General features: G+C 66.6%; 1 protein-coding gene across 1 annotated transcript in view; it reads right to left on the bottom strand.

Annotated features, from left to right (window-relative positions):
- The window catches only part of SLIT1 (slit guidance ligand 1), a 126,726-nt gene that overhangs the window by 7,144 nt on the left and 102,609 nt on the right, over positions 1-16,973 (bottom strand). Inside the window, exons 10-20 of the mRNA XM_029911358.1 lie at positions 16,763-16,929; positions 15,847-15,979; positions 14,092-14,160; positions 10,911-10,982; positions 10,511-10,582; positions 9,682-9,753; positions 8,239-8,402; positions 4,700-4,824; positions 4,343-4,440; positions 1,671-1,810; positions 864-957 (exon numbers count right to left, since the gene is read on the bottom strand). Coding sequence (XP_029767218.1) covers positions 864-957; positions 1,671-1,810; positions 4,343-4,440; positions 4,700-4,824; positions 8,239-8,402; positions 9,682-9,753; positions 10,511-10,582; positions 10,911-10,982; positions 14,092-14,160; positions 15,847-15,979; positions 16,763-16,929 — 1,206 coding nt within the window. The remainder of the gene's footprint in view (positions 1-863; positions 958-1,670; positions 1,811-4,342; positions 4,441-4,699; positions 4,825-8,238; positions 8,403-9,681; positions 9,754-10,510; positions 10,583-10,910; positions 10,983-14,091; positions 14,161-15,846; positions 15,980-16,762; positions 16,930-16,973) is intronic.

Raw genomic sequence — 16,973 nt, 5'->3', positions numbered from 1 at the left:
TTAAGGCAGCTAAATCCGAATTAAAGTCCTAGTGTAGACCAGGCCTGAGGGAAGGTGCCTCGTGCGGCTCCGACGAGCCCAGAGATCCACCGGCTCCCGCAGCCCAGCTCCGGGCAGGGCCCAGAGATCCCACAGCCCAGCTCCGGGCAGAGCCCAGAGATCCCACAGCCCAGCTCCGGGCAGAGCCCAGAAATCCCACAACCCAGCTCCGGGCAGGGCAGGGGTAGGCCCCACTGTCCCTGTGCTTGAGCACTGCCTAGACCCCGCCCCGTGCCAGCACAGCTCCCCCTCCCGCCCATGGGGACATGGCGGAGCTGACGCTGCCCCTCAGGCTCTGCCGGGCTCCACACTCCGCGTCGGGAGATCCTTTGGCTCTCAGCGGCTGTCGTGCCCCAGGGCCCCGGAGCGGTCGGCGCTGGCCGGCCCCAGAGCAGCATGAGTCCCAGCCCCGGAACGCAGGCCAGACGCCAGGGCGCACAGGGCAGCAGGTCGGGCAGTGTCTGTTGGGACGTCCCTGCTCCCAGCACGAGGGGGTCTGTGCCCGGGCCCTCCGGCACCAGGGCAAACCGCCCCACAGGGACGTCCAGACGGGGGCCAGGCCAAAGGCGCTCGGCACCCAGGTGTCCCCCGGCTGCGGGTCCATGGCTCATGGCTCTGCCCCTCTGAGCAGCCGGTGCCCCAGCCCCAGCGCTGCCCTCTGCGGCCCGGCGGGCAGCCCCAGCACAACGGCGAGCGGGGTCCCAATTCAGACACTGCCCCTCCCCCATGCCTGGGGGTCTCTGGGCTCGTGCCCACGACCGTGACATGTCTTGGGCAACGGGCTGGGAACAGGGGGGCTTAACCCTTCGTGGGCGGGTACTCACCGGGGCCCCTCGGCGGTGACGACGCACTGGGCACCGTGCGGGCAGGGGCTGAGCTCCACGGAGCAGAGATCCAGCAGTTCCTCGCAGGCCCGTCCTGGACAAGGGAGGGGAGAGGCCAGGCTCAGCGCTGCTGGGGTGGGCAGTGCCAGCATGGCCCCTTCCTGCTCCCCCGGGGCCCTGGCTCAGCGAGACGGAAGGAAGGTGCAGCCAGGGCCCCTGCGTCACCGCTGGGGCCTGGGCGCTGTCCCCACGGCCACGGGGCGCATGCGGGTGGGTCTGTGCGGGCGACGAGCACAGGGCACCGCAGCCTGGCAGAGACGGTCCCCAGGCCACGTGCTCTCCAGGCAGTTCCCTCTGGTGCCCAGCCAGGCCTCCCCGCCCCACCTTGCCCATTCGGCTCCAGGGCAGGGAGATGCTGCCAGGGCCCATGGTGCTGCACGGAGGCCTGGCCTGTGCTAGCCGGAGCGTCTCTGGCACAAGCAGCGGGACCCAGCCCGGGGCCTGCGCCCGGCTCCCACAGGCATGGGCTGGGACACCGGACGTCAGCAACTGACCAGCAGCAGGGCCAGTGGCTGCCTGTCGGCTCCAGCGGCTGGGTGCTCAGCCTAGCTCAGGTGAGCGGGCGGGAGCGGCACGGCTGGCTGTGGGGGGCAGACAGACAGATGTGTACGGGGCCAGGGAGAGCGTTCTCCTCCTGGGGAAGGGGCTCCGGGCCCTTCCACCCAGACAGTGCCCGGCTGGGGACCTCGGAGGCCGATTCCCAGGTGGGCTGTCCCCTGGCGGCCCAGAGGCTGCCCGGCCCCTTACCTGTGTAGTGGGGCTGGCACAGACAGGTGGCGTTTCCGAGCCCAGGCACGCAGGTGCCCCCGTTGGCACAGGCCTGGTCCTGACAGGCGTCGGTGATGGCGCTGCAGGTCGGCCCCTCGAATCCTGCTGCACAAAGGCACCTGGCAGGCGGGGAGGAAAACAACCCACAGGTAACACCACAGTCCCAGCCGCCCGGCTAGCCCCACGGCTCAGCTGGCACGGAACAGCGCACGCACGCACACACACACACACACACACACACTCAATGGAGCAAGCGAAGCCCAGGGGGCCGGGGCAGCACCTCCTGTCCAAGGGAGCCTGCACCCTTTGCAGACACGGCTGCCTTTGACCCCGTACCGCTCTGTGAGAGGGGGACCCCTCCATCCCCGGGGGAACCGACGCCCAGAGCGGCGAGGAGACGTGCCCCAGGAAACGCCCCAAGGCAGCGCGCAATCCCTCGGGGCGGGACCCAGGAGTCCTGTGCTCTAGCCCCCTCCCGACCAGAGCCAGGCATGGGCAGACCCCAGGAGTCCCGGCTGCAGCCAGGAACCCCCGCCAGGCCCATGGCATGGCTGTGGCAATGCTGGTGAGTAAACGCTGTGCCCAGCACCCGCTAGCGCTGTACTGGCGCAGAGCTGCAAAGGGGATCGGGCCAGGAGAGGCTCCAGGAATGGGTTGGGCTTCGCCTGCTGCAGGAAGCTCCCTGGGGCCTGGTGCCCTTTGCTGCGGCACCGCGCCGATCAGCGGGCACCCAGGACGGGCTCTGCACGGGCCCCAGCCCGGGATGCACCCAATCCCGGGCCGGTCTCAGGGCCAGCTGGGAGGCCCGTGGTTGTAAAGGGGCGGGAGCAGGGGATGGTTTCACAGGACGCCCCAGCATGAGCTGGGCCCGTGTTCAGCGCCCCAGGAGAGAGGAAGCCGTTAGGGAATGAATTACTGGGAAGCACCAAAACGCGCAGTTCCAAGAACCTGCCTGGCCCGAAATCTCTGCTCAGCGTCAGCTCGCGTCACTGCCAGTGTGGACATATGCACATGCACACTGTGTGCGTGTGAGTGCATGTGCAAGTGCACAGTGTGTGCGTGTGCAAGTGCACATGCATGTGCGTGAGTGCATGTGCAGTGTGTGTGTGAGTGCACAGTGTGTGCATGTGAGTGCATGTGCAAGTGCACATGCATGTGCGTGAGTGCGTGTGCATGTGAGTGTGTGTGTGCACCGTGTGTGCATGCAAGTGCGTGTGCACGTGCACCGTGTGTGCATGTGAGTGCACATGCATAGGCATGTGAGTGCGTGTGCATGTGCACCATGTGAGTGCATGTGCACCGTGTGTGCGTGTGCACGGTGTGTGCGTGTGAGTGCATGTGCACGTGCACATGCCTGTGCGTGTTGCTGGTGTGTGCACACACTGCACATGTGTAGATGGGTGCAACATGCATGTGCGTGTTGCACGTGTGTGTGCAAAGGAGGCTAGGGGTGGCTGGCTGACACAAAGGATTTGGTGTGGGCCCTGGGCCCCTCCCCCTTGGCTGGCCGTGCCCGGAGCCTCCGGCAGCCCCAGCTCAGCGCCTGCTTGGTGAGCTCTGCAAACCCCCAAGGGCCAGGCTGGCTGGCGCGGAGGCTGGGTTGCCGTGGCGACGGGCTGAGGCCATCCAGCGTGGGCGCTGGTGTCCGGGGGGGGGTGGGCACGCGGGGGGCAGGGCTGCTGTGCCACGCTTCCCGGGGGCCCATTGGCTCCCTCCCTCCGCAGCGAGTGACGGGGCGTTTCTCTGGGGCGCGGGAAGAGACCACGCGGCCTCCAGCTTCCCGTTGGGAGTGCGTGAGCCCCGCTCCCAGGGCTGGCTCCTGCGCCCGGCTGGGCCCCCGCCCGCAGGGACTGGCCTGGCACACAGACCTGCTTGGACTCAGGAGCTCAAAGGGAATCACGCCCGGGCACCTGCCCCGGCACTCGGCTCCCTAAGCCACGCTCTCATCCACGGGGGAAGAGGGCGAGCGGCTGGGCCCGGCGGCATGGGGGGTCCTGTCTGAGGGATGGAGAGGGGCCGCTCGACACGGAGCAGAGCAGATGCAGGGATGGGAGAGGGGGGGCACCCAGTCTCCCTGCCACATGGCCCCAGGGGCTGCATCATGACCTCCCAGTTCCTCGCTGCGCCTTCTTCAGCATCTCCCCGCTCCCGCCCCCCCATCCAGCCCGCAGGATCCCAGCCCCCCGGATGGGCTCTGTGAGCTTGGACAAGGCCGCCGGGCCCAGGTCTCACGCTGCAGGCGCAGCCCATGCGCACACGCGCCCGCCCAGCTGCAGGTGGTTAAATGCAAAGTCTCCCCCTCGCTCCCGGCGGGGCCCTGCGGCTTGCCAAGTGCTCGCAGCCCCTTGGAGAGACTCCGACCGCAGCTCTAGGGGACGCGCCCTGGGAGCCGGCCGCACAGACCATCCCCGCTGCACTGAGCCGTCCCGCGGCAGGTCTCCAGACGGTCTGCTCCGGCCCGGGGGGTGTGCGTGGGGAGGGGAGCCGGGAACCCCAGCCACGCCGGCCCCAGATCCACCCTGGGAGCCACGGTGCAGCATCACACGACCCTGGGCTGGGCATCACCCGGCCCTGCGTGGGCGCCCAGCACCGTCCCCTGGTGCCCCACCTCCAGGGGCCCCACAGCCGTAACCCCCCACGCTCGCACTCACGTGAACCCGGCCCCCTCCCGCTCCGGGGGCTGGCAGGTCCCGCCGTTGGCACAGGGGCTGCTGGAGCAGCTGTCCACGGGCTCCTCGCAGTCTTTGCCCTGGGGACGGAGAGCTCAAAGCTAGGAGCTGGTCACACAGTACAGGCCGCGAGGTCCCTGTCCCGTCCCCCGCTGCCAGGATCGGGGGGCAGCAGCTGAGCCCGCAGGCAGTGGGTGCGAGTGCCCTCCCCGCCGATTTGGGCTGTTGGCAGAGCCCTGGGCTCCTGCTCACGTCTTGCTGCCCGTGCCATGCAGCGGGAAGCTGTGACAGCGAACGAAAGCCCCGTGCACCCGCCCAGGAGACCCCACCCCTGCTCACCTTGTACCCGCTGGGGCAGGTGCAGCGGTAGGCGGCCAGCGGGTCACTGTGGCAGGTGCCTTGGTTCTGGCACGGGCTGGAGAGGCAGGGGTCACACTTGGCCTGGATGCTCAGGGCCGGCGGACCTGGCAGGGGAAGGTCCCGACAGTAACGAGGGAGGGTCCCTGGACCCACTGGCAGCGTGTGACCATGCGGGGGGGCAGGTGCTGGCAGCAGGCGCCTGGCGCGGAGACACAGGCGCGGCCGCCGTTTGAGCCAGGGCGCTTTGGCCTTGGGGCCGTGCTCCCAGGGCCGGCTAAGCCAGGAGCCAGCCAGTGCAGCACGGCTGGGCTAGGCAGGGAGGTGTTCGACCACCGGGCCAGGCAGCCGGCGCCGAGCGCAGCATGACCGTCCCTGGAGCACAGCTGGGCAGCTCCCCGCACTCAGCCGCCGGCTGCAATGGGCCGGAGCAAGGGCCTAAGGCCAGTATGATTGCCCAGTCTGACCGCCAGCACAACCCAGGCCAGGGCCCCTCCCCAAGGCCCCTTGGTCCAGCCCCGAGCTCCTGGAACTGGTTCAGAGAGAGCCGACTGATGAAAAGCCTCCAGGGACGGAGAACCCGCCCCAGGCCCTGGGAGGGGCCAATGGTTAATTACCCTCCCTGTTAAATGGGCGTCTGGCTCCAGCGTGGTCGGCAGCAGGGCTGTCCCTAGCCAAACTTCTCCTCCCCAGGGCGACACTTACAGACCGGGATCAAGCCACCCCCCAGCCATCAGACACTGAGCAGCCGGAGCTCCAGCAGCCTCTCACCCTGTGGCAGATTTCCAGCCCCTGAACCAGACTCAGAGAGTCCATGGCCAGGAGCCCTGTGATCATCTCGTCTGCGCTCTGCACAGCACGAGCCACGCAATGGCCCTGTATTCATTGCGCTCTGCACCAGGCCAGAGCGTTTAGAGAAACCGCCCATGGCCAGCGATGGAGAATCCGCCCGAGCTGGGTAACGCGTTCTGGTGGCTAGTTACTCTCACTGGTAAAGCAACGCCGTGTTTCCCGTCTGCGCGTCTAGCCTCAACGTCCAGCCACTGGCCCGTGTGAGACCTTCCTCGGCTGGACTGCAGCGCCCGGGGTTAAATACCTGCTCCCAAGGCAGGTGCTGCAGACTGGGATCAGGTCAACCCTTAGCCATCTCGTTAAGATGAAGAGATCGAGCTCCTTGGCCTGTCACTATCAGGCAGGTTTTCTAATCCTTTAATCATTCCCGTGGCTCTTCTCTGACCCCTCCAATCTATCAACATCCCTCTTGCACTGTGGGCACCAGAACTGGCCACAGGATCCCAGCAGCGGTCGCACCAGGGCCAAATCCAAAGGGAAAATAACCTCTCTGCTCCTTCTCGAGTGCCCTGTTCACGCAGCCCAGGGTCGCACTGGCCCTTCTGGCCTCACACTGGGAGATCCTGTTCAGCTGATGGTCCACCCTGACCCTTGTCTTTTTCAGCGTCGCTGCTTCCCAGGACGGAGTCCCCCATCGGGTGAGAAGGGCCGAGACTTTGTGCCCAGCTGTGGTGTTACAGAGCCGTATGAAACCCAGACACAGAATCACAGACCTCTCGGGACCTTGAGGGCAGCGAGGCCAAGTCACCTAGACCAGCCCTGCCAGGCGTGTGTCTAACCTGCCTTAAAACCCCCACGATGGGGATCCCACATCCTCCCTTGGGAGCTGGCCCAGAGCGTCGCTGCCCTGAGCGTTCGTTTTCCGAATCCCAAACCGAAATCCCCGGCTGCAGGTTAATCCCATTGCTGCTTGTCCGGCCTGCAGTGGACATGGGGAACTGATCCCCGTCCCTTTAGAACAGCCCTGCGCATGGTTGTAGGCTGTCAGGTCCCCCCACTCCCCAGTCTTGTCTCCAGCTTGAACACATCCAGTTTTTAGCCTTTCCTTTCCTCAGCGCTCAGGGTATCGACCCCTCTGAGCGTTGTGTTGCTCCCCTGGGGTCCCCAGCTCGCCAAGTCACCGCACACCTGGGCTAGTGCCCGTGTTTGTGGGTCACTGATACAGACGTTACACAGTGTAGGGCCAAGAACCCCTCCCCGCGGGCCTCCACTGGCAAGATGCCCGCCCCATGCCGATCCCCCGGTCAGTCATGTTTGGGGATCGACCAGCCAGCCAGCTCCTGCCCCAGTCCCCGTGTGCCCAGGCCGGTTTGTGGGGTTCTCGTTTGCAATGGCCCCCAGCCACTAGCACGTCCACACCGAGCCTGGAGCCCATCGAACGGGAGCTCTGGCTAGGCTGAGCGGCTAAGTTTCCATCCCTGCCAGTCCTGGGCAGCGCTGACCCGCCGGGCTGAAGCAGGGCCCATGCCTGGTGGGGGCTGTCTCAGCTCCAGGCCTGCCCAGCAGCAGCGGCCGCGCTGGGTTTCCTTCCGGCTCTTTTCCTTCAAGCCCTGTTTGGTCAGTGCAGTGTGGGCTGGCTCCGGGGCCGAGGGGTTAAAATGGGCTCGTCTCCCCAGCAGGCCGCGAGGGGGGGCGTTCCTGGCCTAGCGAGGGGGGTTCATTTCTCAGACACTCGGTTGCTGACCGACCCCAAAGGGCCCCTCTGTGGTCTCGGGGCAACGGCCAGATTGGCCCCAAGCCCACTGGCCGGCGTGGGCCAGGAGTCGCGAGTCACAGACAGTTCGAGCCAGGCCCTGGCAGCCCCTGGCATCGCTCAGGGAGCAGAGCTGCCCTTCTGAAGCCAGGCACCTTTCCCGGCACAGCCCCTGTGCCCGGCACCGCATTGGCCAGGGAGCCCTGACACGCTAGGGCGGGGCCGAGCCAGAGCCAGCAGCCAGAGCTGAAGCCAGACCCGTTCTGACTAGAACGAAGGGGAACCCCATTTCCACCCGGCAGGGAATTAACGCCAGAGCAGCACGCCGAGGGACCGGGGCTGGACTCCAGCTCAGCCAGGGGTACGTCCACCCAGCAACCAGACAACCTCTCTCCGCCGGCGGGGCTGGAAAACTGCTGGGGAGACGTCTGGGCTCTGGGATCCCATGAGGGGAGGAGGTCCCGGAACCTGGGCTGCAGCCGTGCTTAGCGCTGCGAGCCCCAGTGGGCTGAGCCCGGCCCGCTGCGGTCAGGGGTAGACGTACTCCAGTGCGACTGGGCTGGAGGCAGAATCCAGGGCAGATTCTCCGGCCTGTGCTGTGCAGGTCGTCAGATGGGCTGCTCGGCAGGGTCCCTCCTGGCCCTAGCGTCTCTGACTCTCGCCCCAGCCCAGGAGGCTGGTCAGGATCAGCAGAGGGAAACTGAGGCACAGCGTTGGGTAGGGGCTTTGTCACATGAAGAAGGGGTCTCAGAGCTGGGTATAGGGCTCAGGATCCCCTGGGTCCCAGCCCTGCATGTGACCCACTGCGGCACACGATCCCCTGCCCGCAGCAACCCCCAACCAGCCCATTTGCTCCGGCGTTAGCCCGCGAGGGATGGCAGCCAGGGCAGGGCAGGGGTCAGAGTCCATGGGACCCTGTCCGTGCCCACGCGCCGGGCGCAGCCCCCAGTGACCAGGTGCTGAATGGGCCCCTCACCTTGGCACTCAAACTTCTTGGCCGGGGTGGTGAGTAGCAGCTTGCCTTCCATGTCGGGCGGGCCGGCGCAGCGGGCGATGCCAGGCTCCTTGTAGCTTGTTTTGACCCAGCCCGAGAGCCAGCGCAGGTGGCAGTCGCAGTACAGGGGGTTGGCCCCGATGGCGCTGCACAGGGGAGACAAGAGCAAAGGCCAGTCAGCGAGACCTGGCCCCTGGCCCCGGGGCGGGACGAGCCCGCCTGGCCCTGCTCCCTTCGCAGCCCCTGGGCTGAGTGAGGCCAAGCTGGCAGGGCCAATGCCCAGGGCTGGCGCTCACTGGGAGCTGCTGGTTCTCCCGCCACCCGCGGGTGTGGGGAAGACAAGGGTGCAGTGCCAAGACACCTCCTCCAGGGGGCACACCGCTCCCACAAATCCAGCACCAGCGCCGGGAGCAGGTCCAACCCCGGCTGGGCAGGCGGGAGCCCCCCATTCCCCGGAGCCAGGCGAGTAGCGTCCCTGCCTGTCTCGGCTCGGCCCTGACTGCTGCAAGGTGCCCTGGGACGGAGACAGTCCCGGCTCCTGGGAGCCATTCCCTGAGCACCCCCCCGGGTCTCCCCTCCTAGCGCTCTCGGAGGCTGCTGGCCAGGCCGTGCCCCAGGGCATGTCAGGACGTGTGAGGCCCAGGCACTTCCGGGGGTTTCGGCCCTTGGCTGCCTGCCTGCTGAGGTCTCTCCTGTAGCCGACGGGTGCCCTGATCAGGGGCTGGCTGTCCTGGGCCAGTGCGGATGCCCGGCCACCCCGGGGACCGGCGGGAAGCTGCGCGGGGGCTGCCAGGGGTGTTCGGGGGCATCGCAGACCCTGCTCCCAGGGCAGCACTTCTCGCCCCCCGGCTGGGAGCCCTGCTCTGGAATTCGAAAGGCCCCAGAGGCCGGGGCACTGGCCCGCGTCATTCCACAGCGAGGCTCCCGATGCCAGGGGTTTGCCGGGGGATCCCAGCCGCTGTTGGAGCCAGAGAGCTGGTCCCGAGTCGCCCGGAGTGAGGGCAGCCGCACGGCCCCGCTGCGCAGGGGAATTGGCGCACGCCAGCAGCACGGAGCAGCCGGGTCCCCTTTGCACTTACTGGGTCCCACGTCAGCGGCACTCGAGTTCCCGCCCCAGCCAGCTCGTGCTGAGAGCCCCGCGTAACACGGCCAGAGAGCCGGGAAGGCACTCGCGGCACAGCTCACATGGTGGTGAGGGCAAGGCCTTGGCCACGTCTCGCCCGCCAGGCTGCAGAGAGAAGCTGGAACCTGCCCCAGGTGTGGTCTGACGCCGCTGACCCCAGAAGGAAAGACCCCCCGCCCCGCCCCCCGGCAGTGACTGTCTCCTGCCCTTTGGGGTCCGTCTGCGAGCTCTGGGCTCTCCGGGGAGCCCAGCCCGGCACCGTGGGGCCTTCCCGGGGCAGCCGGGCGCAGGGAGCTACTCACAGGTGGGACAAGGAGGTGACGTCGGCGAAGATGCCCTCTGGCAGGCTGGAGATGTCGTTGCCGTGCAGAGACCTGCGGGAACAAGAGGCTCTGAGCCCAGAGGGCACCGGCAGCTTGGGATCAAGGCTAATGCCAACACAGGGCCAGAGTGCGCCACCGGGGCAGCCTGTGCATTTCCATCAGAGCCAGGCACGCGCCCGCCCAGCGCGGGGCCCGGGGGGACACCCAGGCAGCTTAGACACTCAGGCTACATCCACCTGGAGTCAGCGGAGCAGGAGCCCAGGGCTCATGGCAGCAGCCCCGCCCCTCACCCGCCTCCACCCCCCGTCCCCTGGCACTGCGCAGTGTCCACCCGGCACCTTCCCCAGCCCCTCGCCCCCTGGCACTGCGCAGCGTCTGCCTGGCACCTTCCCCAGCCCCTCGTCCCCTGGCACCTTCCCCAGCCCCCCGCCCCCTGGCACTGCACAGCCTCTGCCTGGCACCTTCCCCAGCCCCTCGCCCCCTGGCACTGCACAGCCTCCGCCTGGCACCTTCCCCAGCCTCCCCGCCCCCTGGCACTGCGCAGCCTCCGCCTGGCACCTTCCGCAGCCCCCCGCCCCCTGGCACTGCGCAGCGTCTGCCTGGCACCTTCCCCAGCCCCCTGCTGCAGAGCCGAGCCGGGACACACGTCCTCACACTGCGCACCTCACCCCCCGGAGCTGTGGGTGCTCAGCACCTCTCCAAAGCAGGCCACTGACAGGGCCATGGAGGTGCCAGCTGGGCCCCGCCCTGGCCCCGTGCTGTGAGCAGGGCAGGGCAGGGCACCGCCCGGGCAGAGGCACGTACTTACAGCAGCCGGAGCGCCCGGAGCCCTTCGAAGGCCAGCGGGGGGATGCACTGCAGGGCGTTGTAGCTGAGGATCCTGGGGAAGCAGAGGAGAGCAACACGTGGTCACGTTCCCTGAGCGCCGACACGCACCCAGGCCGCTCCCGCGCCATTCACCTAACGGGACGTCTCGCTAGTCAGCCCCGGCAGAGACCCGGCACCCCGTGGACACAGCCTCTCGGGCGCCCTCTAGCAGTGCCGCTAATTACGGTTCTTCTTAGTGCAGGAACCGGCCGCTGGACTGCACAGCCCAGAGGCCTCGGCAGCAATCCCGGCCTATTGTCTGCAGCACCTCCTGGCCTTCGCCCGCCCACCCCTCAGCTGGGTCAGGAGCCGCAGCCCCTCCCCGCGGCCCCGGGACTTACAGGGTGGTGAGCTGGCTCATGTTGGTGAAGGAGGAGTTGCTCAGGGAGCTGATCTTGTTGTTGCTCAGGTCACTGGAAAACACGAGCACAGCAGGGTGTCAATTGGAGCTGGGCTCTCGGCCTCCCCCAGCCTGTGGGGTGGCGTTGGCTGGTTTCACACACCGCGGCGGGCGCGGGACGTCCAGGAGGGTGCAGCCCGAGGGGCCGGGGCAGTGGGAGGGAACAGTGGTTTGGTAGGAGATGCCGCCCCCTGTGGCCAGTCTAGGACAGCCCTGGGTGCCTTACAGGTGGTGTGATTCCTCTGCTAGCCACCGCGGGCTCCCCTCGCCCATTGGGTCCCGGGACACTGCGCGCCGGCAGCTCCAGGAGGAAGCGGTTTCCGGTGGCAGTTTAACCACGTGCCACTCGATTAACGAGTGCTGCCAATGCTCACGACACTGGCAAGTCTCCTGGCCGCAGGTGTTTCTCGTGAAGCCCCAGCGGCCGAGTCACGCGCTGAGCTGAGCGTTCCCTTTGCCACGGTAGTTTCCAGCCCTCCGGGTTGCACAGCAAAGCTTGACAACGAGACTTCCCCGTGCCGGCACCAGGAGGCAAAGGAAAGGCACCGGTCACCCTGACGGGTGCTAAGCCAGTGTCGTGGCTTTTTGTGGCCTGGTGTGATTTTTGCGGGGGGGGTGATGCAGGTTCCACTCGCCCCATGTGGGTGGCGGGCGCAAGCCCTAGGGAGGAGAGCGGGGCTGCTCCGCTGGGTAAGTACTTGGCTGCTTCGTCACAGACTTACCCCAAGAACAAATGGAGACAAACTGGCCGTCAACAAGTTTGGGCTCAACATGAGAAGGTTTCTAAGCCCCAGAGGGGTGAGGGTCTGGAACAGCCTCCCAGCGGGAGCCGTGGGGGCAAAACACTGAATCGGCTCCACATGTGTGGGGGGGATGGTGTGACGGGACTGCCCACAATGGCCAATCAGCGACGGCTAGTAGCCGGTGATGGGACGCTAGACGGGGAGGGCTCTGAGTTACCACAGTGAATTCTTTCCCAGGTGTCTGGCTGCTGGGTCTTGCCCACACGCTCAGGGTCTGGTCGCCATATTGGGGTTGGGAAGGAATTTCCCCCCAGATCAGATTGGCAGAGGCCCTGGTGGGGGTTTTGCCTTCAGGTTTAAACTAGCGTCAATGGTGAATTCTGTGTAACTTGACGTCTTCAATCCACAATTTGAGGATGTCCGTGACTCAGCCGGTGGTCGGGGTCTATCTCAGGAGCGGGCGGGTGAGGTTCTGGGCCCTGCGATGTGCACCAGGCCAGACCAGATGACCACGATGGTCCCTTCTGGCCGTAAAGTCTTTGAGCCCCATGGCGAGTCCCGTAGGCTCGCTGGGTCTCAGCTCAGCGGGGATGACAGCCAGGCCCTGCCGCATGGGGTGGGGGTGGGGTGAGGATACTGCAGCATGGAGGAAGGGGGGGGAGGCCCCCAGGGACTGCAGGGATGGGCCCATCGAAGCATTGCCCTGTGCACCACTAAGTCAGGGCTTATCTGGGGCAGGGGCCTGGGTAGAATTTGACCCACTCGTCGTAAAGGGTGGCTTGCAAGGGGTCCCAGCATGGCGTGATTAGCCCAGCCGGCTCCTGGCTCAGCCCCAGGGAGGGATTCTGACCAGCAAACCACTGAGTTAGCACATGGGCAGCCAGGGGCTGGATTCACAGTGGGCTCCAGCCGCTGTGCATTGCCCACAGCTCCTCCGTCTGGCGGCTTCGCCTCTCAAGGCAGAGCAATGCGCCCGCGGCCCACCGGCAAATCCAGCGAGTTTTAGTTCTCAGCTACGAGCTTCTTCGCGACCAAAGACTCCAGTGGCTGAGAAGCTCATCCCGGGGCCTGAGGGGGGCTAGGGTTGGCGACGGAGAACAAGCATTACGGGGGCTTCTCCAAAGGGAAGGGAGTGGGGTTTCTCAGACAAGGGGCTGGGAGCACCACCTACCAGGAAGGTTCCCCGACACCTCCCATTATAAGCCCTTATTCTCAGTTGTTTATAACTTTCCCAAACTTCAGCCACGTGGGCTGAAACGTTCCTCGCCAGGTGGCTGCCTCAGGCTGAATTTTCGGGGAAAGTTTCAGCCAAACCAGTTCAGCCATTTCTGAGAACGAGGCTGGAGAAAAAGACGCTGTCTGCCCAGGAGCAGATGGGGGAAGGAGGCTGGTGTGCCTGGCCCGAGAGGACTGGGGCTGTTGGGTGGTAGGAGACTGGGACTGGCAGGACTAAAAACTGGGTTAAAAGAACAGTATGAAAGTTGCAGAGTCGATAGGAAACGCCAGAACAGAGCCTGTGCAACCCTCGTTCACCCCCATGTACAGACGCATTTTCCCTCCAGTACTAGCATGGCCCCGATCCCTGCAGCACCGGCGCGCTCCGCGGTCGGTCCTGCATTCATCGTCTGCCTGCCCTCTGCCCATACTCCCCTCTGGGGCCCAAGTCACCCCGTTCCCGTTCCTGGTCACAGCGCAGGGGACAGAGCCAGAGGCGCCCAAGCCCTGGGCGAGCGCCTGGCCCCCGGGGCCCCCCTCTTGGTCTGTGATTACACCATTGCTCAGTGTCCGTGGTTAACGCAGTCGAATGCTGCCCTGGAGCACTGGAGTCTGTCCCTGCCTCTGCCACAGAGTTCCTGTGAGATGCTGGGCAAGTCACTTAAAGGGGCCACTAATGGTGTGTGCCTGGTTTTCTGGGTGCTTAACGTGAGCCGCCGGGGGCTGCTCTGCAGAAGTGCTGGGCTGTGCCCTGAACAGAAAAGTGCAGCGGGATGTGGGACTGGGACGAGGGCAGGGAAAGGACAGGACAGGGACAGGGACAGGTTGGAGGGGACGGGGCAGAGGGGGTGAATTTGGGGATGAATGGGCAGAAGAAGCTGGGCCTGCTAGAGCACACGCCCTGCCAGAGCCTGGAAGGGCCCCCGCGGTCCCTGCCCCTCACCAGCCCCCTGTGGGAAAGCAGCTGGGAAACCTTCCGCGCACGCAGTGAGAGAAGCGGCAGGTTGGAGCCAGGAGCCCCCGAGGGCTGATCCCAGCTTTGTCACAGCCTCCAGGCTGTGCGGCCTGCTTGCTCCCCCCACCCCCGCGCTGCCCGGCCTTCGCGGCTCGAGTCTCAGCCAGCCCAGCCCACGGGATCCCTGCCGCCGCGGCCAGGATACTTACACCAGCTGCAGGGATCGGAAGGAGGAGAGCTCTCCGGGGACCAGCGTGAACTGATTGCCGTCCAGGTAACTACGGGAGAGAACAAAGGCCTGTCACCGATGGGGCTGGGCTCAGGAGGCCGGCGCACAGACAGTGAGAGGGCAGGGCTCACGTGAGGGGTGCAGCACCAACCGTGCCCAGTTCGGCCCTGGGGTCCGTCCGTGCAGAGACCCCCCCCCCCGACACCGTGCCGAGCGGAGCACTGCCAGAGCCACACAGGGGATCAGGGTCCCGCTCTGACCACAGGGGGGCACACGTGTGTGAGTGTGCACGTGTGTACGTGTGTGTGGCGTCTGTCTGAGACTCAAGGTGGGCTAGGCTGGAAATGTGTGTGAGCTAGTCGCGGTTCCTGGCCAATGGGAGCTGCGGAGCTGGCGCTTCGGGTGGGGGCAGCGCGTAGGAGCCGGAGGGGGGACATGCCGCTGCTTCTGGGAGATGCCAGAGGTAAGCGCCGCCCGGAGCCTGAGCCCTTTACCCCCTCCCGGGCCCCAACCCCCTGCCCCAGCCCTGATCCCCCTCCCGCCCTCCGAACCCCTCAGCCCCAGCCCGGAGCCCCCTCCTGCACCCCAAACCCCTCATCCACGGTCCCAGCCGGAGCCCTCACCCCCTCCTGCACCCCAGCCCCCTGCCCCAGCCTGGTGAAAATGAGCGAGTGAGTGAAAATGAGGGTGGGGAGAGCGAGCAACAGAGGGAGGGGGGATGGAGTGAGAGGGGGCAGGGTCTTGGATGAGGGGCGGGGCCTCAGAGGGGGCAGGGCAGGGGGCTCAGTTTAGTGCGAGTAGGAAGTTGGCAGCCCTAGGTCGGCTGCTCACCCCGCGGTGCAGACAGGGGCTGGGGCCTGGTGCCAGTTCGGCAGGCCCTGCTGGGAGCGTGGCCCGTGGGTACGGCCCTGGGCGAGCTCAGAGTCCCAGCCGGCGCATGGGGCGCCCCATTGCTAACGAGGGTTTGTTCTGCTTCTGCTTAATGATGGGGCGTGGAGGGGGGGTCACAGGAGCAGGAACAGCCGCTAACGGGAGGGTGAACTTTAATGTGCAGCCCCCGTTAGCTGCGTTTCCTGCCCCCCCGACTCCCGGCAGGCGGGTCACACACCTGGTCGCCCCGCGGCATTCTGGGGCCGAAGGACGTGGCGCTACCCTGACCCCCTCCTTGGAGCAGCCCAAACAGCTTCGTCTGGCCTAGGCCTTCCCGCAGCAACCTCAACCCAGCGCCCACGTGGGCCGAGCCCAGCCGGGCCCAGCTGGGCCCTGGGACACCAGGACTGGGCTCTCCCAGGCCGCGGCGGAGGGGGGATCCCCTCTGGCTCAGGGCTAGCCCCCCTCACGACGCTGGCGTTGTCAGCCTGCTGGGCACCTCTCCTGGGGCGGGAATTCACACCTCCAGCTCCACACCAACGCCTGGCTCCGCTCGCGGGCCGCGGGGTGAACGCCTCTGGATTTACAGCAGTGTCACTGAGAGCAGAGCTTGCAGCAGCGTGCGATGCCAGGCGGATCAGCTGGCCTGAGCGTGCAGGGTGTCACCCTGGACTCCGGGGGGAACGGCCGCAGCAGGAGGGCTCGGCTGTTCTGTGACTGTCACCCGCTCCCTCCTCCCGGCCCCCGCTGGGAAATCTGACCTGCTCTCCCTGTGTCCAGCCGGCCCGGCCCCGCAGGCTCCCACCCCGTGAGCCGCAGCCCGGGGGGGGGGGGGGGGGGGCGGTGAGAGCCCTGGGTTACTCACAGCTCAGTGACGTTCTTTGGGATCCCCTTGGGCAGCGACTTGAGGTGTTTGTTGCTGCAGCGAACGACCGTGTCCAGGCAGGTGCACTCCTGAGGGCACTGTGGCCGTGGGACGCACCCTGTCTCCTCCTGGCCTGCAAAGTGGGGGACAGCAAGTAACAGGCCCATCCGGCTCCGGGCTCTCGCCCCATCCTGGGGGCAGAGATTCCCACACTCCAAGGCGCTGCGCCTGCCCCCCAAGAGCCCCTAGAGCCGATTCTAGACAAACATCTGCCCACGCTGGAGAATCCACCTGCGCCCGGGTCACTTGTCCCTACCCGCCCGCAGCCCCCGCCAGCCCCCCCCCGGCACAGATCCACGCCTGCTTTCCAGCCTGACCACGTCTCGCTCCAGCTTCCAGCCCCGGGCCGGGTTAGACCTTCCCCGGCTGGACTGGACGGCAGCGCCCGCCTCCAGTACCTGTTCCCCTTGGCGATACTGTGAGCCGTAACCAAGTCACCCCTTCACCGTCTCTCTGGGAGACTGAGCAGACGGGCTCCGGGCTCCGGCACTACAGTCTCGTGTGGCCTTAATCGAAACCAAACCAAGGCTAAAAATCAGAATAATTGTGTCCCTGCCGCGCTTGGGAGGTTAACTCCCCAGCTGGAGCTAATCCGGTTCAGGTGCGTGCCCCCGTGACCCGCGCCCTCAGCCAGCGGCCGGCTGGATCGCACGCCTGGGCCCCGGGTAGTGTCCCAGCCCAGCCCCTGCTCAGCCACGCTCTGGATGTGGGCAGAGCTAGGCCCGAGAGGTTGGGGTGGGAGTCAGCACCGCCAGTGCCGGGGGGCAGCGGGGCCCGACGTGGCCAGCCGGGAAGCACCCGCTGGGGGACCCCTTGTCGGCCGCCCCCGCTCAGCCCCATGGCGCCTGTGAGTTACCTTCCTCACACCTGAAGTCGGGGAAGGCCACGTCCTGGAGCGGGATCTGCCGCAGGAAGTCGGGGTTCTGGCAGCGCGGGTTCCCCGTGACGATCTTCCTCCTCCGCAGCCAGTCGCCCAGCCAGGCCAGCCGGCAGTTACAGTCGAAGGGGTTGGCCAGCAGGTTCCTGCAGCAGAGGGGGACGCGGGGCTAACGTGGTGGCAGCAGGGC

The sequence above is a fragment of the Terrapene carolina genome, unplaced genomic scaffold (assembly GCF_002925995.2).
Source record: "Terrapene carolina triunguis isolate 2854851 unplaced genomic scaffold, T_m_triunguis-2.0 Scaffold95, whole genome shotgun sequence".
Lineage (NCBI taxonomy): Eukaryota > Metazoa > Chordata > Testudines > Emydidae > Terrapene > Terrapene triunguis.
This window is presented reverse-complemented; position numbering and strand designations above follow the sequence as displayed.